The sequence below is a fragment of the Somniosus microcephalus genome, chromosome 21 (assembly GCF_052327205.1).
Source record: "Somniosus microcephalus isolate GS21.2 chromosome 21, FLI_Smic_1.0, whole genome shotgun sequence".
Lineage (NCBI taxonomy): Eukaryota > Metazoa > Chordata > Chondrichthyes > Squaliformes > Somniosidae > Somniosus > Somniosus microcephalus.
Window position 1 is genome coordinate 55,713,466 of NC_141007.1, and position 24,627 is coordinate 55,738,092.

General features: G+C 44.7%; 1 protein-coding gene across 4 annotated transcripts in view; it reads right to left on the reverse strand.

Moving 5' to 3' along the window:
- LOC147102820 (platelet-derived growth factor subunit A-like) overlaps positions 1-20,506 on the reverse strand; it is a 98,528-nt gene extending 78,022 nt beyond the window's left edge. Inside the window, exon 1 of one of the 4 annotated variants that reach the window (XM_085963669.1) lies at positions 20,208-20,506. In XM_085963669.1, the coding sequence (XP_085819795.1) occupies positions 20,208-20,300 (93 nt within the window). In that variant the 5' untranslated portion in view covers positions 20,301-20,506. The remainder of the gene's footprint in view (positions 1-20,207) is intronic. The other 3 variants (XM_085963670.1, XM_085963671.1, XM_085963672.1) reach the window with 3 other exon arrangements.
- Positions 20,507-24,627: the final 4,121 nt, after the last annotated feature.

Here is a 24,627-nt window from a genome sequence, read left to right on the forward strand (position 1 = left end):
AGTAGGCAAAGGGGAACTGGTAGATGTGGTGTATTTGGATTTTCAGAAGGCCTTTGATAAGGTCCCACACAAGAGTTTGGTGAACAAAATTAGGGCACATGGAATTGGGGGTAATATACTAGCATGGATTGAGAATTGGTTAACAGACAGAAAACAAAGAGTAGGGATAAACGGGTCTTTTTCAGGATGGCAAGCTGTGACTAGTGGGGTACCGCAAGGATCGGTGCTTGGGCCCCAGCTATTCATAATCTATACCAATGATTTGGATGAGGGGACTAAAGGTAAGATTTCCAAATTTGCTGATGATACAAAGCTAGCTGGCAGTGTCAGTTGTGAAGAGGATGTGAAGAGGCTTCAAAGGGATCTCGACAGGCTCAGTGAGTGGGCGAGAACATGGCAGATAGAATATAATGTGGATAAATGTGAAGAAAAAACAGAAAGGCAGAGTATTTCCTAAATGGTGAAAGATTGGGGAATGCAGATGCTCAAAGGGACCTGGGTGCCCTTGTACATGAGCCATTGAAAGTGAATGTGCAGGTGCAGCAAGCCATTAGGAAGGCAAATGGTATGCTGGCCTTCATTACAAGAGGATTTGAGTACAAGAGTAAAGAAGTCTTACTCCAATTATATAGGGCCTTGGTGAGACCACACCTGGAGTACTGTGTACAATTTTGGCTACCTTACCTAATGAAGGATATACTTGCCATACAGGGTGACATGAATCAGTCATTCATGAAAGAAAGACTTATGAAATAATACTGAGCGGCCTGCAGGTGGCGCTGTCCAGGGAGAGTATAAATACTTGGGCACGGGCTCAGCTTGTGCAGGACATTCTTAACAGGAACTAGTGAAGGACACAACTAGACCTCCGTGTTGTAAAACAGTTGATTAAAGCTTTGTTTAACGCTTAGACCAAGTACCTAGTAGTTTTCTTACGTCAGAGGAAGTGCAACGAAGATTCACGAGATTGATTCCTGGGATGGCGGGACTGTCGTATGAGAAGAGATTGAGTAAACTAGGTCTGTATTCTCTTGAACTCAGAAGAATGAGAAGGGATCTCATTGAAGCATACAAAATTATTACAGGGCTTGATAGAGTGGATGCTGGGCGAATATTTCCCTTAGCTGGGGAGTTTAGAACCAGTGGCTACAGCCTCAGGATAAAGGTAGGCCATTCAGGACTGAGATGAGAAGAAATTTCTTCACACAGAGGGTGGTGAATCTTTGGAATTCTCTACCCCAGAGGGCTGTGGAGGCTCAGTCATTGGGTATATTCAAAACAGAAGTCGATAGATTTCTGACTAGTAAGGGCATCAAGGGATATGGCGATAGGGCTGGTGAATGGAGTTGAGGCAGAAGATTGGCCATGATCTCATTGAATGGCAGAGCAAGCTCGAAGGGCCGAATGGCCTACTCCTGCTCCTATTTCTTATGTTCTAAGGGCGAAGATAATTAGAGAAAGAGCCACCCCTAGACCACTCTTACATGCCTCTCATCGGCTGGTTCAGACTGGGATTGGTGGAAGCTTGGGAACAAGGTCACCCACTCAATCTCTAGATTGCAGTGGATGTGATGCAGGGAGATCCACAGGAAAAAAGAGGGGAGAAAACCAGGCTGGAAGAGAGATTTACACATTTATTAAAAAGAAAAGTAGCTTGTATACTTTTCTGGCGACGCTGGTCATTCGTGACTAGGACAAGTCATTTGTTACACCAAGTCATTTGTTCTTGCTTAGGTACTGGCCCTTTCACTGCTTTGGGGATTTTTAATACAAAATTTGTAGTGCTCAGGCAGCAAAACAAACTACACATTGTAAGTGCAGAGACCGACAGGGTGCACCCTGTCTTAGCCATGACACTGGAGAGGTGAGAGAGAAGTGGGCAGCTTAATTAGAATCTCTTCTGGTGCAGTTCCCTGACTCACCGAAGGTGTTGCGACAGAGCAGACAAACTGCAGTGACAGAAAATCCCAGGAGAGTACAGATCCAAAACAAAGGGGACAAAGCATACCAGAATCATAGATTAATTAAACAGGTGCACTTAAAATATAAAAACAGGTTTAAAAGTAAAATCGAGTTTAAAAAAAAGATTGTGCTCCTCCAATGATCATTTCCTGCGTTTTTGCTCATATTGAGCACCTTCCGTGAGCTGCGGCTAACTTTTAACAACCCAGACACTTTTACTAAGATGACAAAACAAAGCCATTTAAATCTGACTGCAATGTCTTTTTTTTCATTTCCTTACCGTAGTGCATTGCTTTTTGGAAACCATTGTTGTACAGAAAGGTGTGTGTGTGCGTGCACTCCGGGAGGTGGGGAGAAAGCGAGTGAGAAAGAGAATGGGAAGATTGCATTGTCCTGGTTTCTGGAATGGCGATCAGGAAATGTTCTACTTTTGCAACACTGTAAAACTTGTCTACTGTACAGACTGTTTTTCTTTTACTTCTATAACTATCAGGAAAGATTGAACAGGCTGAGGCTCTTTTCTCTAGAGAAGGCTGAGGAGGTGGAGGTGACCTAATAGGGGGTCTTTAAAATTATGAAGAGGTTTGATAGGGTAGACGCAGAGAATATATTTCAACTTGTAAGGGAGTCTAAAACTGGAGGTCATAAATATAAGAAGGTCACTAATAAATCCAATAAAGATTGGATTCAAAAGATTTCAAAAGGGAATTGGATAAATACCTGAAGGAAAAAAAAATGCAGGGCTACAGGGAAAGGGCGGGGGAGTGGGGCTAGCTGAAATGCTCTTGCAGAGAGCCGGCACGGGCTCGGCGGGCCGAATGGCCTCCTTCAGTGCTCTAACTATTCTATGAAAGAATTTAGGAGAAACTTCTTTACCCAGAGAGTGGTTAGAATGCAGAACATGCTACCACATGGAATAGTTGAGGTGAATAGCAAACATGCATTTAAGGGGAATCTAGATAAGTACATGAGGGAGAAAGGAATATGCTGAAGGGTTAGATGAAGTAGGATGGGAGGAGGCTCGTGTGGAGCATAATTATCGGCATAGACCAGCTGGGCCGAATGGCCTGTTTCTATGCTGTGAATTCTATGTAATTCACACAAAGCACAGCTGCAATACCAGCAATTGAGGGTTGTACGGAAAATGCATTCATTTCTTTAAAAAAAAAGAGAAAATATGCATGTTGGCAACTGAGCAAAATTAGTAGGCAAGATAACAGAGTTAGAGAGGAACAGACAGAAAGTAACAGTGATGAAGCAACAGAAGTTGGGGAGAAACAGAGGTAAAGTTCCACATAAAGGAACAGTTTGAAACAACACAGTAGGACACAAGAACAGTAAGAAGTTACAAGAACAGAAAGTGTTGCAAAGAAATAGGAAAGCTACAGTCAGTTTTTCTGCAACTCTTTCTTTTCCTGCCCAAACAATTCAGCCAAACCACGGTCCCACAAAACTGAAATTGACTTTGGTCTAAAACTATTTTTAAAGGTCACATTTCAGCAAATATGATTTTCCTGTATTATGGATTATAATGAAATTAAAATGATAAATTCTTCACCAAATGTTAAATGTTTCTAAGTTGAAGTGATTTCTCATGAAACCATGCCTTTTATACCCTGAAAATAGTTCAGCCATCACCAACATACTTGCAATATAAGCCAATCGATTCACATTCTGGTATCAGACAAAGGGGGCAAAATTCCCCTCGTTTGCGCCTCTGGTGGGAGGTACGCTTCAAGAGGCAAGTTGAGCCCTTGATTTAGCGTTCCACTTCCCTCTTGGAGCAAAAAGAGGGAATTTAACTAATGTTTGAAAAGGTTAGCGCCTGGTGCTAACTTTCCAAACACTTTTTACTTAGTGCCCCAAACATACTCTCGGGGAATTTCACCCCCAAAATATATAAATATTCTGGGATGTGGCCTGAACTCTCCTGACTCCCTGACTTTACAGTAAAAAAAAAACCTTAGGCTGGAATTTGCGATGGGTAATAACGGCGAACTAATAGCGTTCACCATTATTACCCCTTTGAAACTGACCGCAACTTCAGGGTGTAACGTTTGCGCATCTAAACGCGGAAATCCTGAAGCTGCAGTCAGTCATTCACTGCTCCGACACTGCCTGCGCTGTGGCCTCCCCTCAGCGAAATAAGTGGAACTGACGAAAACTTGGGCTTTTCCGTGGTAATATCGCTGTTAAATACCCCATTAAATGTTAAGCCTTGTTGGATTGTAACTGGAGTTTTAACAGCGAAGTGACTGCTAAACAAACGTTATGACCCTGAAAAACTAATTTTAATTTTGTGGAGTGCATACACTTCCATTATAAATTCCCATGTACCCAATAAGGAACAGTAGAGGAGCTATTACGCTACTGGGTGTATACTATAGGCCACCAAATAATGGGAAAGAGATAGAGGAGCAACTTTGGAGGCAAATTACAGAAAGATGCAAGTACTATAGAGTAGTGATAATGGAGGACTTCAATTATTCTAATTTAGACTGGGATGGTAATAGTGTAAAGTGCAAAGAGGGGGAGGAATTCCTGAAATGTGTACAAGAGAACTTGCTTGATCAGTGTGCTTCCAGCCCAATGAGGAAGGAAGCAGTGCTGGATCTAGTTCTGGGGAATGAAGTGGGACATGTTTCAGTGGAAAAGCCTTTGGAAAACCGTGATCATAACATCATCAGGTTTAGAATAGTTATGGAAAGGGACAAGGAACAATCAAGCGTAAAAATGCTTAATTGGAGGAGGGTTAACTTCAGTGAGTTGAAAAGGGATCCAGCCAAGGTGGACTGGAATCAAAAATCGGTAGGCAAAACAATAACTGAACAATGGGAGAGGAGTTGGTTCGGGGACAGGATAGACACAATCCCATGAGGGGGAAAGGAAGGACATCTGAAGCTAGAGCTCACTGGATGACTAAAGTTATAGAGGTTAAAACGAGACAGAAAAAGGAGGCTTATGATGAGTGTAAGGTTCATAATATGGTAGAGAACATAGCTGAATATAGAAAGTATAGAGGAGATCTATAAAAGGGAATAAGAGAGGCAAAGGAGATATTCTTGTGGAGGCAGAGGGCATGGCTGAGGTACTAAATGAGTTCTTTGCATCTGTCTACACTAGAGAAGAGGAGGCTGCCAATGCAGCAGTAAAGGAGGAGGCAGTAGTGACATTGAATAGGATAAAAACAGATAAAGAGGAGGTACTTAAAAGGTTGGCAGCCTTCAAAGTAGAAAAGTCACCCGGTCCGGATAGGATACGTCCGAGGTTACTAGGGAAGTAACGGTGGAAATTGCAGAGGCTCTGGCCACAATCTTCCAATCCTCTTTGGATATGGGGGTGGTGCCAGAGGATTGGAGGATTATAAATGTTACACCCCGGTTAAAAAAAAGGGGAGAGGGATTGTAATGAAATCTGTTTGTCTTGATCCTGTATTCATTTTGCACTCATGTATATTACCCTCCCCCACTGTGTATAGTTTCACTTCCTCTTTCCCGACTAACCTGGGAGGTTCCAGGTCTTGGCTCTTGGCTCCGCCCCTGACTTCTCTTACATAAAGATCCCAGGATAGGGGGATTAAATACGTGAGGTTACGGGGATAGGGTGGGATATGTGTTGGTGTAGGGGTTACGGGGATAGGGTGGGATATGTGTTGGTGTAGGGGTTACGGGGATCGGGTGGGATATGTGTTGGTGCAGGCTCGATGGGCCGAAATGGCCTCTATCTGCACTGTGGGGTTTCTGTGATTCTGTGATTCTGTGATCTGTATGACTCATTCCTGTGAACCAGTCGGTGTGTTAAGATGTTAGCTCTGATCTTAGTGATTAAAAGCCAACTTGTTTAAGTCTATAACTTCTAGTTTTGTGGTTATTGAAGGCGCATCAATTTTAATCACTAAAGAATACTAGGATGGATCGACTCCTAAAACCAGAGCGTCTGGACTTGGATCCACATTCTGCTGAAGCATCAAATCAATTTGGACACTGGCTCAAATGCTTCGAACTCTTTGCGGGGGCCTCATCCGCTAGCGAGGTAGATAAACTGAGTCTACTGACTACTCGCGTAAGTCATCGGATTTATTCGTTCATCCGGGACGCCACCTCTTACACAGAGGCCATCACTATCCTGAAGGCCCAATACCAGAGGCCGGTAAACGAAGTGTACGCCAGACATCTGCTGGCTACACGCAGGCAGCGACCAGAGGAATCAATGGACGATTTCTTACAGGGCCTAAAGGACCTGGTCCGGGACTGTAACTGCAAGGCCGTGACGGCCAACGCGTACTCTGACGAATTGGTCCACGATTCCTTCATCACGGGCCTCAAATCGAATTATATCCGGCAGAGACTGCTGGAGAAGGAGGTCCTGGACTTAAAAAAGGCAGTGGCCACTGCACGATCGCTGGACGTGGCCCAGAAAAACTCTGACTCTTATTCTTCCGGCCATGCGGCCCTCACCACCTCGTGCGCGCCGAGGGGGCCGCCATCTTGGAATCAGCCATCTTCCCCATCCAGGTCTCAGACCAGCTCTACGCCGCCGGAGTCCCCACACAGAAGGTCACCCAGGAGTCCTACTACAGCGGAAATGTCTCGAGGCCCGAAATGCTACTTCTGCGGCCAGGCCAAGCACCCCAGACAACGATGCCCAGCGAAGGACGCTACATGCTTCAAATGTAAGAAAAAGGGGCATTTTAGCAAAGTCTGCAGGGGGAATCTGATTTCCAACTCCGTCACCGCCTCGTGCGTGCCGTGCGGGCCGCCATCTTGGGATCCGCCATCTTTTCCCGACTCAACGGCCGCCCAGGGCCCAACAGTGGCTTCGATCACGGTGGATCAATCCAGGCCACACCCGTTGACAAAGTCCATGATGGACATACAGGTAAACGGGAATTTAACGAAATGTTTAATTGACTGTGGGAGTACCGAGAGTTTTATCCACCCTAGCCTGGTACGGCGGCACTCATTAACGGTAACCCCTACACGGAGCAGAATTGCTATGGCTGCTAAGCCCCACACTTCGGACATTTTGGGCTACTGTGTGGTAACACTGACTGTAAAAGGCACGGACTACAAGGATTTTAAACTCCTCGTGATGCCAGAACTCTGTGTTAATGTAATCTTGGGCCTGGACTTCCAGTGCCACCACGAAAGTGTCACGCTAGCATATGGTGGGTCCCAGCCGCCACTCACAGTCTGTGGCCTATCAACCTTAAAAATCAGCCCGCCCTCTTTATTCGCTAATCTCGCTCCGAACTGTAGGCCCATAGTGACCAAAAGTAGACAGTACAGTCTGGAAGACAGACACTTTATCAAGGCGGAAGTGGACAGACTCCTGCGGGAAGGCATTATTGAATTCAGTACCAGCCCGTGGCGTGCCCAAGTAGTCATAGTTAAAAATAGCGAAAAGAAACGGATGGTAATTGACTACAGCCAGACTGTTAATATTTATACCCAGCTGGACGCCTACCCTTTACCCCGCATATCAGAAATGGTCAACCAGATTGCGCAATACCGAGTCTTCTCGACTATCGACCTCAAATCCGCGTATCACCAGCTCCCCATTAGAACGGAGGACCACCCATACACCGCCTTCGAGGCGAACGGGTGCCTCTACCATTTTCTCAGAGTGCCCTTCGGGGTAACAAATGGGGTCTCGGTCTTCCAACGTGAGATGGACCACATGGTTGACGAGAATAAACTACAAGCTACCTACCCCTATCTGGACAATGTCACTATCTGCGGGCACAACCAGCAAGACCACGATCTAAATCTTGTGAGATTTTTAAAAACTGCCCTAAAGCTGAATCTAACCTACAACGAAGACAAATGTGTCTTCAACACAACCTGTCTCTGTATCCTCGGCTGTGTGGTGGAAGATGGGGTAATTGGACCAGACCCTGACCGATTACGCCCCCTAAAGGAACTGCCCCTGCCACACAATCCCAAAGCTTTAAAAAGGTGCCTGGGATTTTTTTCGTATTATGCCCAATGGATGCCCAATTACTCTGATAAGGCCCGACCCCTCATTAAATCGACGTCCTTCCCACTATCAGCTGAAGCTCGGGAGGTTTTCACCAGTATTAAACAGGACATTGAAAGGGCTGCAGTGTGTGCAGTGGACGAATGCATTCCCTTTCAAGTCGAAAGCGATGCGTCAGACTTTGCCTTAGCTGCGACCCTCAATCAGGCTGGGAGACCTGTGGCCTTCTTCTCCCAAACCCTTCAGGGACCTGAAATCAGGCACTCTTCTGTCGAGAAGGAGGCACAGGCTATAGTGGAGGCAGTGCAGCACTGGAGACACTACCTAGCCGGCAAACATTTCACCCTGCTCACCGACCAGCGGTCGGTGGCTTTCATGTTTAATAACAAACAAAGGGGGAAAATCAAGAATGACAAAATACTCAGGTGGAGGATCGAACTATCCACGTTCGACTATGATATTATGTACAGGCCGGGAGCCCTTAATGAACCCCCAGACGCCCTATCGCGGGGAATGTGTGCCAGCATTCATACGGACAAATTACAGGGTCTCCACAACGACCTCTGTCACCCAACTGTACCATTTTATAAAGTCCCGCAATCTGCCCCACTCCATCGAGGAGGTCAGGGCAATGACCAGAGCCTGCCGCATCTGTGCGGAATGCAAGCCTCGTTTCTACAGGCCTGACCGTGCACACCTTATCAAAGCCCACGGCCATTCGAGTGCCTAAGTCTGGACTTCAAGGGACCCCTTCCCTCTGCCGACCGTAACGTATACTTCCTCAATATAATTGATGAATATTCCCGCTTCCCCTTCGCCATTCCCTGCCCAGACATGACCAGTGCCACGGTCATCAAGTGTCTCTGTAATCTATTCTGCATGTTTGGCATGCCGAACTACATACACAGCAATAGGGGGACGTCATTCATGAGTAACGAGCTGCGCCAGTTCTTGCTCTTGAAGGGGATAGCCACTAGCAGAACCACTAGCTACAACCCCCGGGGTAATGGGCAAGTGGAAAGGGAGAATGCTACTGTTTGGAAGGCTGTCACGTTAGCCTTAAAGTCAAAAGGCCTTCCGACCTCCCGCTGGCAGGAAGTCCTCCCAGACGTGCTCCACTCCATAAGGTCTCTGTTATGTACTGCCACTAATGCTACCCCTCACGAAAAGATGTTCGTTTTCCCCTGGAAATACACCTCGGGCATATCTCTACCCGCGTGGCTGACGTCTCCGGGGACAGTACTATTGCGGAAGCATGTGAGAGGCCATAAAACGGACCCCCTTGTGGAAAAGGTACAGCTCCTCCATGCAAACCCTCAGTACGCCTATATCGAATACTCTGACGGGCGAGAGGACACTGTTTCCATAAAAGACCTCACTCCCTCGGGGAGCGGAGAGAACGATGGGAGACTACCCGATGAAGACCTACACTACAAAGAGACAGGACGCCCAGAGGTATCAATACCCAACTTTAACCTGGAGGACACTGCAGATAACCTGGAAGACACTGCGGAGGCCCGGACAGCGGAGGAACCAGAATCCACTCCCCTAGAGGCACCCCAACCGGCTTTGCGCCGATCACTGAGAACTGCAAAACCTCCTGACAGACTCACTTATACCAACTTTTAAGAAACATCACCCCGATGGACTAAATCTATAGAAGGGGTGAATGTAATGAAATCTGTTTGTCTTGATCCTGTATTCGTTTTGCACTCATGTATATTACCCTCCCCCACTGTGTATAGTTTCACTTCCTCTTTCCTGACTAACCTGGGAGGTTCCAGGTCTTGGCTCTTGGCTCCGCCCCTGACTTCTCTTACATAAAGATCCCAGGATCTGTATGACCCATTCCTGTGAACCAGTCGGCGTGTTGAGATGTTAGCTCTGATCTTAGCGATTAAAAGCCAACTTGTTTAAGTCTATAACTTCTAGTTTTGTGGTTATTGAAGGCCCATCAGGGATAAACCCGGCAGCTACAAACCAGTCAGCTGAACATCGGTGGTGGGGGAACTTTTAGAGACAATAGCCAAGGCCAAAAATAATTGGCACTTGGAAAAGTATAGGCTAATAAATGAAAGTCAGCACGAATTTGTTAAAGGCAAATCATATTTGATTAACTTGATCGAGTTATTTGATGAAGTAACGGAGTGGGTGGATGAGGGTAGTGCGGTTGGTGTTGTGTATATGGACTTTCAAAAGGCTTTGACTAAGTACCACATAATAGACTTATTAGCAAAATTAAAGCCCATGGGATTAAAGGGACAGTGGCAGCATGGATACAAAATTGGCTAAGGGACAGAAAGCAGAGAGTAGTGGTGAACGACTGGAGGGAGGTTTAGAATGGTGTTCCCCAGGGACTACTGCTTTTTTTGATATATATTAATGACTTGAACTTGGGTATGCAGGGTTTAATTTCAAAGTTTGCAGATGACACGAAACTCGAAAATGTTGTAAATTGTGAGGAGGATAGTACCAGACTTTAGGAGGACATAGGCAGACTGGTGGAATGGGCAGACACGTGGCAAATGAAATTTAATGCAGAGAAGTGTGAAGTGATACATTTTGGTAGGAAAAATAAGGAGAGACAATATGAACTAAATGGTACAATTTTAAAGAGGGTGCAGGAACAGAGAGACCCGGATGTGTATGTACACAAATCTTTGAAAGTGCCAGGGCAAGTTGAGAATTATGTTCAAAAAGCATATGGGATCCTTGGCTTTATTAATAGAGGATAGAGTATAAAAGCAAGGAAGTTATGCTAAACCTTTATCAAACACTAGTTAGGCCTCTAGTTAGCTGGAGTATTATGTTCAATTCTGGCACCATACTTTAGGAGGGTGCAGAGGAGATTTGCTAGAATGGTAACAGGGAGGAGGGACTTCAGTTATGTGGAGAGACTGAAGAAGGTGGGTTTGTTCTCCTTAGAGCAGAGAAGGTTAAGTGGAGATTTGATAGAGGTGTTCAAAACCATGAACAGTTTTGATAGAGTAAATAAGGAGAAACTGTTTCCACTGGCAGAAGAGTCATGAACCAGAGGACACAGATTTAAAGTGATTGGCAAAAGAACCAGAGACGACATGAGGAAACATTTTTTTGCATCGCAAGTTGTTGTGATCTGGAATGCACTGCGTGAAAGGGTGGTGGAATCAGATTCAGTAGTAACATTCAAAAGAGAAAGGAAAAAAAATACAGGGCTATGGGGAAAGAGCAGGTAAGTGAGACTAATTGGATAGCTCTACCAAACTGTGGGCACAGACACGGTGGGCCTAATGGCCGCCGTTGGTGTTGTATTATTCTATGATTCGAAGCACTGGAGAAAGTGCAAAAATGATTTACAAGGATGGTACCAGAACTGAGAGGTTACAGCTATCGGGAAAGATTGAACAGGTTGAGGGTTTTACTTTAGAAAAGAGAAGACTTAGAGGTGACCTGATAGAGGCCTTTAAAATTATGAATGGGTTGGACAGGGTAGATGTGGACAGAATATTTCCACTTGTGAGAGAATCCAAAACTAGGGGCCATAAATACAAGATAGTTACAAGGTAATAAATCCAATAAGCAAATAAGGTCCAAGTTATCTCCTGTCCTCTAACTCCACTTCACCTGAAGATTACAATTGGCTTTGACTGCCTGTGTGTGACACCACGGGACATTGACTATTAGTTCATAATATTGATATGAAGTGTCTGTGACAGAGCAGACAATAGACTTATTTCTAATTATAACTTTTTTTTAATACTTTATGCAGTATGGGTTGACCATTTAAATTTACTTACTGCTTGGTGACACAAGCTGAGTTTTTTTTTATTCATTCAGACGATGTGGGCATCGCTGGCAATGCCAGCATTTATTGCCCCTCCCTAATGGCCATTGAGAAAGTGGTGGTGAGCCACCTTCTTGAACCGCTGTAGTCCATGTGGTGAAGGTACTCCCACAGCGTTGTTAGGTAGGGCGTTCCAGGATTTTGACCCAGCAATGATGAAGTCAGGATGGTGTGTGGCTTGGAGGGGAAATTGGAGTTCCCATGCGCCTGCTGCCCTTGTCCTTCTAGATGGTAGAGGTAGCGGGTTTGGGAGGTGCTGTCAAAGAAGCCTTGGCGAGTTGCTGCAGTGCATCTTGTAGATAGTACACACTGCAGCCACGGTACACCGGTGATGGAGGGAGTGAATGTTCAAGGTGGTGAATGAGGTGCCAATCAAGTGGGCTGCTTTGTCCTGGATGGTGTTGAGCTTCTTGAGTGTTGTGGGAGCAGCACTCATCCAGGCGAGTGGAGAGTATTCCATCACACTCCTGACTTGTGCCTTGTGGGTGGTGGAAAGGCTTTGGGGAGTTAGGAGGTGAGTCACTTACCACAGAATACCCAGCCTCTGACCTGCTCTTCTAGCCACAGTATTTATGTGGCTGGTCCAGTTAAGCTTCTGGACCCACTTCCTGCTTCCCTGACTCTATTCCCACTAAACTGCTGACCACCCAACTTCCCTTCCTGACTCCCATGTTAGCTGATATTGTTAACGGTTCTCTCCCCGCAGGTATGTCCCCTCTCCGTCAAATCTGCCGTCATCAGCCCTCTCCTCAAAAAAACAACTTTTGACCCCTCCCTCCTTGCAAACTACCGCCCCATCTCCAATCTCCTTTCCCTTTCCAAAGTCCTTGAACATGTTGTCGCCTCCCAAATCTGTGCCCATCTTTCCCGGAAGTCCATGTTCGGATCCCTCCAATCCGGTTTCTGCCCCTGCCACAGTACCGAAACAGCTCTTATCAAAGTCATAAATGACATCCTATGTGACTGTCACAAAAGTAAACTATCGCTCCTCGTCCTTCTTGACCTTTCTGCAGCCTTTGACACGGTGGACCACACCACCCTTCTCCAACACCTCTCCTCCGTCGTCCAACTGGGTGGAACTGCACTTGCCTGGTTCCATTCTTATCTAATTATAGCCAGAGAGTCACCTGCAATGGCTTCTCTTCCCACTCTGGTGTCCCCTAAGGATTTATCCTTGACCCCCTCCTATTTCTCATCCACATGCTGCCCCTTGATGACATCATCCAAAAACACAGCGTCCGTTTCCAATGTGTACGCTGATGACACCCAGCTCAACTTCACCACCACCTCTCTTGATCGCTCCATTGTCTCTAAATTGTCAGACTGCTTGTCCGACATCCAGTACTGGATGAGCAGAAATTTCCTCCAACTAAATATTGGGTAGACGGAAGCCATTGCCTTCAGTCCCCGCCACATCACACTCCCTGGCATCTGTCTGAGGCTGAACCACACTGTTCACAACCTTGGTGTCGTATTTGACCCCAAGATGAACTTCCGACCACATATTCGTGCCATCACTAAGACCGCCTATTTCCACCTCTGGAACATCGTCTGACTCTGTCACTATCAGCTCATCTGCTGAAACCCTCATCCCAGCCTTTATTACCTCTAGACTTGACTGTTCCAATGCACTCCTGGCTGGCCTCCCACATTCTACACTCCGTAAACTTGAGGTCATCCAAAGCTCTGCTGCCCGTGTCCTGTTCATCCATCACCCCTGTGCTCGCTGACCTACATTGGTTCCTGGTTAAGCAACGCCTTGATTTTAAAATTCTCATCCTTGTTTTCAAATCCCTCCATATCTCTGTAATTTCATCCAGTCCCACAACCAATGGTCCCTGTCATTTTTTTTTGGGGGGGGGCTGCGCGGCCCATTGAAAGTTCCGCGTATGTACGTTTTTTTCAATTATAAAGTCGGCTCAATGGCTGCGCGGGACTCCTGGAACGCTGCACAGCCGCGTGGCTTAAAGGGAGCATTGCCCATAACCCTCTGAGATATCTGCACTCCTCTAATTCTGGCCGCTTGAGCATTCTCGATTTTAATCACTCCACCATTGGTGGCTGTACTTACAGCTGCCAAGGCCTAAACTCTGGAATTCCCTCCCTAAACCTCTCTACCTCTCTTTCCTTGTTTAAGACGCTCCTTAAAACCTACCTCTTTATCTGCCCTAATATCTCCTTATGTGGCTCAATGTCAAACTTTGTTTGATAACGCTCCTGTGAAGCGCCTTGGGATGTTTTATTATGTTAAAGGTGCTATATAAATACAAGTTGTTGTTGTTGGTCAGGATGTTGCTGGTGGGGAATTCAACAATGATAATGCCAAGGTGAGGAGGTTAGACTCTCTCTTGTTGGAGATGGTCATTGCCTGGCACTTATGTGGCGCTAATGTTACTTGCAACTGATCAGCCCAAGCCTTTAACCCCACTTCACCTGAAAATTACATTTGGTTCTGACACCGAATGCTATGTTACAGGAAAGTGACTAATATTATATTTAAAGTGTATATATAAAAGAGAACGAGACTGGAAGAAAATATTCATATTGAGCTGATAGATGGAAAAAGAGAGAGAACATATACACACAGTGAACACAGGCAATCCAAAGCACATTAACTACAGTAATATCACATTAATTATAAGGGAAAGCTTAGAGGTAACCCACATGTAATCCAGTAGTCGATAGCATAGAGTTTGTTACTTGCATAGTAGCCGGGGGATCCTTATGTGAATTCCGTCATTTGTTGACACGCATACACAGGTCCTGTGTGGGAGTTTATTTAGGTGCGTGCAGCATGTGTTTTGAAGCTCCTAAGCAACAAGAACATTAGCTGTGGGGATTAGCACTACAAATTAAGCAGGAATGAATGTACTTGTTTCTGAAATACGAAAACAAAATACCTGAAGCCCTGCCCTCAGTGTTAGTGTCATCAAGGACTGTACTGGAATCATAAAGGCACCATTGCCCTTCAGAAGTACATCACAAACTAATTTTTTTAAACCGCCTTTGCCTCAAATTTATATCAAGATCGCACCTAGGCCGGCACTGGAAGATCCAGTCAGCATTAAGTAGATATTTCCTTTATGGATTCATCTTTCTTATGGAAAATTAAGAATAGGCATTCTACAAGCCTTGGAGAACCGAAAAGGAAAGAAAACAGGGAATTGGAATTATGATAACTACTATACATTTCAATAGAAAATAGAATACACATATGACCAAAGATGTGCGGGTTAGGATGATTGGCTATGATAAATTGACCCTTAGTGTTAGGGGGAGTAAATACGTGGGGTTACGGGGATCGGGTGGGATATGTGTCGGTGCAGGCTCGATGGGCCGAAATGGCCTCTATCTGCACTGTGGGGTTTCTGTGTGTGATTCTGTGACTTATATATGTCCCTATAAAATCATAGGTCTGGGGACACCGAGTGCTACAATCTCTGGAAATGAAGGCAGCTCATGTGTACATTGCACAGTAACATTGAATCGGGACATAGTTTCCCTTTTCACAATTCAACTGTTAGTGATTTGGCAGCTCAGGCACTAGACCATGTGCAGAAAAGTCCCGAAATAATATTTTTCATTTTTGAATAAATTTGTTTGGGTTTGTGGCAAAAACAACATTTCAACATCTGCTTGATGGGATAGGGAAGAATCTCTGAGATGATAATTACTGTAAATGTGAGAAATTTAGCTATTAAATATGGAACAATTCCATCTGTTTAACAATGTTCCTCTGTAACATAATTTTACACGACAGTGATCAGTACACCTAAAAAGACTTTGATCTATGGAGATGTGGTGGTTGCTAAGACTATCGGAATAACTTAGAATAAACTAAGCCTATACAATAACTGCATATGCAATATTACCCAGAGAGGCTTACTTGGCCCACTTTGGATGGAAATTTAAAAATGTTACAACAAAGATCTTTCAACAGTTTAGCAAAGCCCAAAATATCTTTAGAGTAATGAAAACATGCAACAGGATTGGCTAACTGTCACCATCTTGATACTTCCCAAGCTGACTTTAGTTTAAATACAGACATAAACTAGAGATTCCTGATGTCATTTTAATGCTGTTAACACATATATATTGAAAAAACTGGAGTAGATTCATATTTTCCTCGTAGTATTTTCTACTCCATCAAATAGATTTTCTGAAAGCTGTGTAAACCTGTGGTTTAGAATGGACTATTAGAATGGTGAGCCAAATAACTGAAGTGGGCAGATAATGGATTATTGGTTTATGCAAACGTTATAATATTAATTAGAGAAAGACACTACATGTTAAGATTTTAGTCTGAAGTCTTCCCCTCCTTTTGTTCAATTAAACACTTCTTCCAAACGTTGTGCAGGTGGAGAGTGTCTCAAAACTATACCCTGAAGAGGAAAAGACAACATTTTAAAAGAAGTGAGTTTAAAAAAAATATTTAATCCCTGTCACAATCTTGGCTGGGCCAATCCCTAAGGCCCTACTACCTGTGAGGATAAAGTCTACTACTGATAATTCAAAGCCAATTTTTCACTAAACAAAGAATTATCCAATCATTTGAATTAAACAAATAACACAGCATAGTGGGAATTTAGTGTTAAAAAGCTGAATTATTGGATAACTGGAATTAAGTGGCAAATTAAGAGTAGACTGTATAAGATGAACTTTGAAGAGTCTGAGGTCATACTAACCGGCTTACTTATTATTGCTTCCCATGGAACATTAGAACAAATTGCTCATTTAGGTAGGCTCCTTTGGGATTTAAATGTGAATTAAATTTATTGGGCCAGATTTTGCGTTTGAAATAGCAGTGAGGCCAACAGGGCTCACCGTTATTTACGTGGAATTGAACAGCAACTTCCAGCAACTGCACCTGCGCAGTTAAATGCGGAAATCAGGAAGTTGCTGTCCGAGATGCCCTGCTCCTCCAAAAGCTGCGTGATAATGGTATCTCGCTGAGAGACTCGCCATTAAAAGATATGGAACGGCGTGAAGTTGTACTTACCTGATATATACCCACTAAACTTACCAGAAAAAGTTGAGGCTTGTCCATCCCAGTCTAAGTACCCTTTTAACAGCATGGCAAGTCTTAATTACTGCCAAGCAACATCACTGGCGTTGAAAATTAACTTGTACAAGTGTGGCGTCTCATTCCTTCAGATTTTAATTATTGTTGCCAAGATTTAAAAAAATTAAAACATTTAAATAAATGTTTTTTTACTTTTTCTTTCTGTCTCTTATCTCTCTCTTAATCCAATCTTTCTTTCCCTCTCTTTATTTCGCTTTCTGTACCTGATTTGGCATTGAATTAAATATTCTAACAGACACTTCCTAGTTCAGACTCTGTGCTGCTCATTAACGATTCTTAAATCTGATTGGTTAAGGAAATACGCAGTTGCTTGCCCTGTTCACACAGGTCCCAGATCCGCTATAGAGGGTGCTGTGCTCTTTGGCTCCCTAATTTACAGTAAGTTCCAGTGCAAAACCCCATAGAAAGTCTATGGGCAGGTGCAGTGAACAGCTGGCACCATCCATTCGCCGCTGAGAACAAATACTGGCCCATTATTTTTGGTGTTCTAGCATCTGTAGTCAGCAGGCAAGAAATGTAGAGATGTGATCAGAAATACATCTGCTGCCAATTTCCCCTAGTGCTTGTAGTGTGGCACCTCACCTCCACTCCATGCTGCACCTGAAGACTCAGCCAATATTAGTGATTCGCTATCTAAATGAAACATGAATGTTAACTGAGGCTGTAATTCGAATGCAGTTCTACCACACCGTGACACATTGGCCCGTATTTTCCGATGCCTACAGGTGTGTACGCACTGTGTACACACCTGTAGGGACATCGGAAATGCCGGTTTCAGGCATGCAAAGCTGAAAACAGGCATTTCCGATCTTGACAGGTCGGACGCCTGCCCTGGAGAAGGGCCTCTGCGGGGGGAGAGTTCCACTTTCTGGAGACCCTCCGCCTGCTGTAAGCCCTTAGAAATCTTACGCCTGGTAAAAGCGTAAGGTCTGGTTTAACCAGCATAAGAGTTGAAAAAAGTTTTTTAAAAAATCACTCATTTATCATTTTAAAATAGGTAAGTTTATTTTTTATCCCTGTAAAAACTTCAATTATTTTTTTCAAAAAATTAATTTTTTGTTTAAAATATTTAATTTAATGTAATTTTAACTCATTTTAAAAACGTGATGGTTTTTTAAAAAATTATTTAATGTTTTGATGTGTTTTTGGGGTGATCTCTATTCATGTATTTGACAGGTTTATCTGTCAAAAGTATGAAGGGAGATTCCCTTCTCCTATTGGCTGGCCTGACCCACGTGATCCCAGGGACGCTTGTGAACTGCATGCCCCCCTGGGATACGTGGGCCCTGCACATTTCGACTGTGGAGAGGCCCAGGAGCGGAAGTGTCTGGACCTCAGGAGCCCTCAGGTAAGAGCGTAGATTTTTTTCCGACAGGAGGCATCCGCACGCAGGAAGCCTCCTATCGGAAATTACGGGCCATTCTTTTATCACAGTACAGTGTTGTTACTCCATCACACATTATATCTTATACAGCACCACAGTTCATCCCACTTTTCTGTCATCTGTGATCAGCATCAGTATTAACAGCTTTCTTTAGTCATTGGTTATATTTTAATACGGATTATTAAACACAGCATCATACTGGCATATAAACAAGCAAACCGTATTCTCCATTTCTTCACCCTAAGGGTGAAACATCAAGGCTCAAAGCACAATATACTTTACATTCCTATATTTTTTGAAAGTTATAGGCCTAGAAATTCAGGTGGCTGCGCCACCCGTTAGTGCCTTAAGAGGGCGCTAAGTGGGTCGCAAGCCACTGGCCACTCCTCCCTAAATTCTGCGGGACGCTAACGGTGGCGTTAGCCGTTAGCGCTGCGCCGCTACCGATGACGTCATCGGTGTGCGTAGCGCCCCGCTAACGCCCTGGCCGCGATATTAGGAAGCGCCCCCTGATTTACCGCCGGACGCTATGTGCAACCGGTTCAGGGAGGCCTACCTGCGGCGGTAGAGACGCTAATTAAAGGAGAGGTGCGGGGTGGCCATTTTGTTGTTGGCCGCCTGCCAGCACCTCTCTGCGCTCCCGTCCCCGGCCTCCTGACTGTCCCCCCCCCCCCCGGCGGAGTGCTGGCTGCGTTCCAAGAGCCCGGCACTTCTCCTCGGTGCCGGGCTCTTTTGCCGGCACTCGCAATCCTCGGGGCCCAGCTGGGCCCCAGATCGCGCAGAACAAGGCCCCTCCCCTTTAAGAAGGGGAGGAAGGCCTGCAGTACCGCAGCGCGACGTGCCGCAGCGTGTGGCGCTGCGGCACGTTGCACAGCGATATTCAGTCGCAGCGCCCCAAGAGAGATGCGGGATGCCTCCAGTAGCGCCGCGCTTCCCTTTGGGGCGCTCCAACTGAATTTCCGGCGGGTGGCCGCGAATGCTGCCGGGGCGCTACTTTTAGCGCCCTGGCGAAGCTGGTGCCCCAAACGGGGCTATAGTCAATTTCTAGGCCATATTCTCATAAATTTCAGTTTTTTCTGTTAGAACATGAGCATTATCTTCTATATCCATGCACTTACATTACAGCAGTGACTACACTTCAAAAGTACTTCCCAAAGCGCTTTACAGCCAATGAAGTCCTGAAAGTGGTGAAAGGAGCTATATATAAATGCAAGTCTTTCTTTTTTTCTCTCTCTCTTTGTGTTGTACCTGTGCCGTCACTTGCTCTCTATTAAGGGCCTACTCACCCATGTAGTGAAACACACCTTAATGTTGAATCTCTCTTTACAAATGGAAACAGACGTAGAGGTAGATACCAATTGTTTCCTGTAAGCTGCGCTTTTTTCTGTGTGGCCTGTTTCTTTTAATGTGCGGTCCCTTTAAATTTCTGCGCATGCACAGTATTTACAGTGGAAAAGCCGGTGAGCGGCCTGCACAGGACCTTTCCCATTACTGTGTGGCTGCGCAGCTTAGAGGGAACATTGGTAGATACCCATATTCACTCATTGATCTTGGGATCGTACACATACTGTCAACTTCATGATTTGTCCACATGCTGACCCCAAACCAACTCAGCACCACATACAAGTCTGCAATACATTGCTGGCCATCTATTATTCGATTAAAAACAAGTTATATATTGAGCAGTGTGCATCACAGACACCAACAAAGTACACTGATAATGTTCTATGCAACCCGTGCAGACGGACTAGAAAATTGTACATAACTACATTTGCATAGAACAGGACTGGCTATAATTTGCATAGATCAGGACATTGCAAGTAGTTTATTTATATCGGGATTGAATCTACTGTAGATCCAACTATACTTAGGAGTTGTGCAATAATTAGCAGTACAGTACATAAACCCAAATAAGAGTAGGTGCTCAGACATGCAAGCACAGATTCCATACTGTTAGGTCTAAAAACATTTATTACCTCAGAGATGACTGTCCAGAAACAGAAGAGAGATAGGAAAACAAGGAGCTGGGATTTCATGCTGCTTTCTGTTGTTTTCTGCAAAAGATCCATTTACTGCGACTATGTGGTGATGAACTGAATTATAGTCTAGATAATTACAGGTATTTAGTCCCTTTTTTCTGGGCAGCCAGCAATGTTTGTAAATGAGATCCTTACATACTTCTCCCGCACAAAATCCACGCCCACAAAAACCCAGTGGAATTCATTAGTGAATACTTCCCCTTTTAACTCTTAGACTGCTAACTTGCCTTGCTCAACAGATCAACACAGTATTCACATGGCAGCCTTTTTTTAAATGTATTTTTTACTTATTTGCATATAACAGAACTTAGTGGAAAATCAGAGTGTTATTCAGATCAAGACTTAAATTGCTAAACTGATTCTTAGGTCAATTTAAGCTACATTTTCAGAATTATTAAGGGGAGGACTTATGTGGCTCTCTTGATGGCCCAGTGGGTAAAGGCACCACCCAATGCAGCACTGAGCCATACAGACCAGTCTCCTGCTGCAATTGGGATGCCACAATTGGTTTTGGGATCTCTGGGCTAGAGAGGGAGTAGTTCCCTTTCCTAATTGCTATCTCATTATTGGGATGATAATTAAGGAACCTCACCTCGACCCCAACTCGGGCAGGGTCAGTAGGAGAGGTCACAGGCGGGCATATCTGGGCACTTACGCCAGAATGCGCCGATAGTTATTGATGTTAGAGGTCTGTTAGGAAAACCACCAAATGGCTAGTAAAAGTTTTGTTAACGCATACAAGGGTAAGTTAGACAGAGGCGCCTGTGCAGAGGAAGTACAGGTATTACTGACAAAATGTTTAACCAAAGAAAACCGAGTCCCCTTTGAAGAAGTGATAAACTTTATTCAGGAACTTGTGAATCAGAAAAAACACGAGTTAAGAGAGAAACATAGCCAGGTGGTTAAGTATAACGTGCAGGAGAGAGAGGGAGATAGAAAAGGAAAAAGATCTAATTTGCAGGCTAAGCAATCTGAAAACTCAGCAAAGGAAGGGAAAAAACAGGGATTTGGAAAGCCAGGAAAAGCTGCTGAGACACCAATTTTAAAAAGAGGGAAAAAAAAGAGAAACTTAGGGGGGGAAATTCAGTTGCTTTGTGCCTCCTGTTGGCGCCCTAAAGGGGCACTAACGAGGCGCAAAGCAACAAGTGCTCGGGCGCGGCGCCGCCAACACCTCCCGCAAAATTCAGCCGGAGGTTAGCGCCCTGTGGCGCTGCGCCACCGGCGATGATGTTATCACCGGCAACGCAGCGCCCCACTCGCACCCTGGCCGCGATCTTCGGTAGCGCCCCCTGACTTACCACCGGACACTATGTCCGACGGGGTCAGGGGGGCCTACCTGCGGCCAGGGCAGCGCTAATTAAAGGCAAGGTGCTGGGCGGCCATTTTTGTTGCTGGCCGCCTGCCAGCACCTGCCCCTGAGCACCTGCCCCCGTTGCCGTCCCCGACTTCCTCTGAAGCCCCCCCGTGGAGTGCTGGCTGCGCTCCGTGAGCCTGGCACTTCTCTTCAGTGCCAGGCTCTTTTGCCAACACTCCGATCCCTGGTGGCCTAGCTGGGCACCAGGATGTGCTGCGCCGGGCCCCTCCCCTTTAAGAAGGGGAGGAAGGCCTGCAGTACCGCGGCACGACGTGTCGCAGCGCGTGGTGCTGCGGCACATAGCGCTGCGATATTCCCTCGCAGTGCCCCAAGAGGGAGGTGAGGCACTTCCAGTAGCGCCCCGCTTCCCTCTTGGGGCACTACCATTCAATTTCAGCCGCGGGGGCGCTAATTTTTTCGGGGCGCTAAAAGTAGCACCCCGACTAAGTTAGCACCCCAAAGGGGGCGTGACTCAATTTTTTCCCCTTAAAGTTTTACCAACATGGAAGTTATTAATGTCTGTGCTGAGACAAATAAAATGCAAGATTTGCTGAGTGAAAGGAACCTTAAAAAAATGCTGGAATTTCAGTTTGTGTTAAAATGTGGAAGTTTTCCTGACTATGAATGTTTAAGAAGTTACAGTATTCCTTTTGTCTGAAAGTCTGTTCGAAAAGAAAATGTCTGTTATGTGTGTTTTAGCTCCACCCACTTCTCTGTGTAAAAAAAGCGTTTAACACTTTTGTCTTGTCTTGGATTTTAGAAGTTTTAAGTTTTAAAAATGTGCGAATAAGATTGTGCACCCAGAATTGGAAAAAAAAACTTTGAACTACAATTTAAGTTAAGCTGGTGTGGAAAAACTGAGAATAACAAAGTTTGTTTAACAAAAGATTAAAGTTTCAGTCTAAGATTTAACCTTGGAGTCATTGTTGCTATGGTGAAATCTTCCAAAGCAGTTTGATTTGATTTGTTTAAATGTGAAAAACTAATTTATCTCCAGTTGTATTCAATGTTTTTATAGTCATTTGGAAAGGCATCTGAAGAAAGGACAATAAGAAATATGACGTAATTTACTGTTTTTTGCAAGCATGTGCTTTTTTGTTTTGTTTTATCTGATCTGTTTGTGTTTAGTTAAAGTGTGAAAATGCAACTGTCTTTTTCAATTGGGAAAGTTTTTTAAAAATTTACATGAAGTGACGCAATTGCGTGTGCCTGACAATGTTTCGCTCCGCCTTCTTAAAAACCTGCAAAGGAGTTAACCCTTTCCACTGACAGCTGTTTAAGTTCAACAAGCAACAACTTTAGTATTGCTGAATGAAATTTAAAGATATTGGACATTATTAAATTTAAGTTTCTTAATTTTAAGTGAATATTTCCCCACAGTGACAGAAGGAAAATTATGATTTGATAAATTAACCTCTTAAGCAGAGCCATAATGGATTCTTGGCTTCCTTTTGTTATATGGAAGTTACCTTGTAAACTAATTGTAGCACTTCTGCCTCTAGTGTTAAAACACCGTGTAAACCACCTAGCCTGGGAATCACTTGTTTCTGAAATTGGAATTGGTAAGCTAAATTGATAGAAATGAAATTGAACATTGACAAAACCTGTCAGTTCAACAATACTGCCATTTGGATTTTAGGATAATTTTGAAATGACAAAATGGACTCAGGCACTATATATTGGGTTACTTCTGGGAAAATAAAAGATCCTCTAAAATAATGATAATAAAAAGTGTTAATAACTTGGTCCAAGTGAGAATGTTTGATCTATGTTTTCTACCTTAAATATTGTACCGGACAGTAAAGTTCCTCCAGGGCTCATGAATGGTAATTAATGGGATGTGTAAAATGGAGAGGGGAAGTGATTGTGGGTGTAAGATAGAAACAGGAGAATTACACCATCAAATGGGAATTTTACAAACTTTCTAGTGAAAGTCAGGAAAGTGTAGTTACGAATAGTAAATTGATAGCTTTCTCTTGGAGACATTTGTGTCTTCAAAAATCAAATCAAATCAACTTTAATTGTCATTGTTAGTGCACAATTGCAGTACAACGAAATGTGGGCTTGCGGCTCCCGAGAGTCTACAATTTGGATTAGGACACTTAAACATTTCAACATACATTTGTACATATATATTAGCATAAATATGACCATAATAAAGTGCATCGGCAGATGTGCAGGCTTTAGTGTTTATTTGTGGAGTTCAGTAGGATGACAGCCCTGGGAAAGAAGCTGTTCCTAAATCTGGTCGTACGGGTGCGAATGCATCTGTAGCGTCTTCCAGATGGTAGGAGGGTGAACAGACTGTGGCTGGGGTGGGTAGGGTCTTTGATGATGGACCGTGCCCTCCGTAGGCAGCGTTTCTGATATATATGTTCTATGGTCGGTAGCCGGGTGCCGGTAATGCGTTGGGCAGTTTTGACTACCCGCTGCAGGGCTTTCCGGTCATGGGAGCTACAGCTGCCGCACCATACCGTGATACAGTTTGTCAGGATGCTCTCTATAGTGCAGCGGTAGAAGTTAGAGAGGATCGGGGGCGACAGATTACATCCCTTCAGCCTCAAGAAATATAGGCGCTGCTGGGCCTTCTTCACCAGAGAGGAGGTGTTGAGGGACCAGGAGAGGTCTTCCGTGATGTGGACTCCGAGGAACTTAAAGCTGGCCACCCTTTCCACCTCCGCCCCATTGATGTGGATGGGGGTGTGACTTCCGCCTTTGGACTTCCTGAAGTCCACGATTGTTTCCTTTGTTTTCTTGGTGTTAAGGGCCAGGTTGTTGTCGGCGCACCACTTCACGAGATGCTGGACCTCCTCCCTGTAGGCTGACTCATCGTTGTTGGTGATCTGGCCTACTACCGTGGTGTCATCTGCAAACTTGATGATGGTGTTGGAACCATTAACAGCCACACAGTCGTGGGTGAAGAGGGAGTAGAGGAGGGGGCTCAGCACACATCCTTGTGGGGCCCCCGTGTTCAGGGTCGGCGGGGGGAGGTGTGGTTGCCTA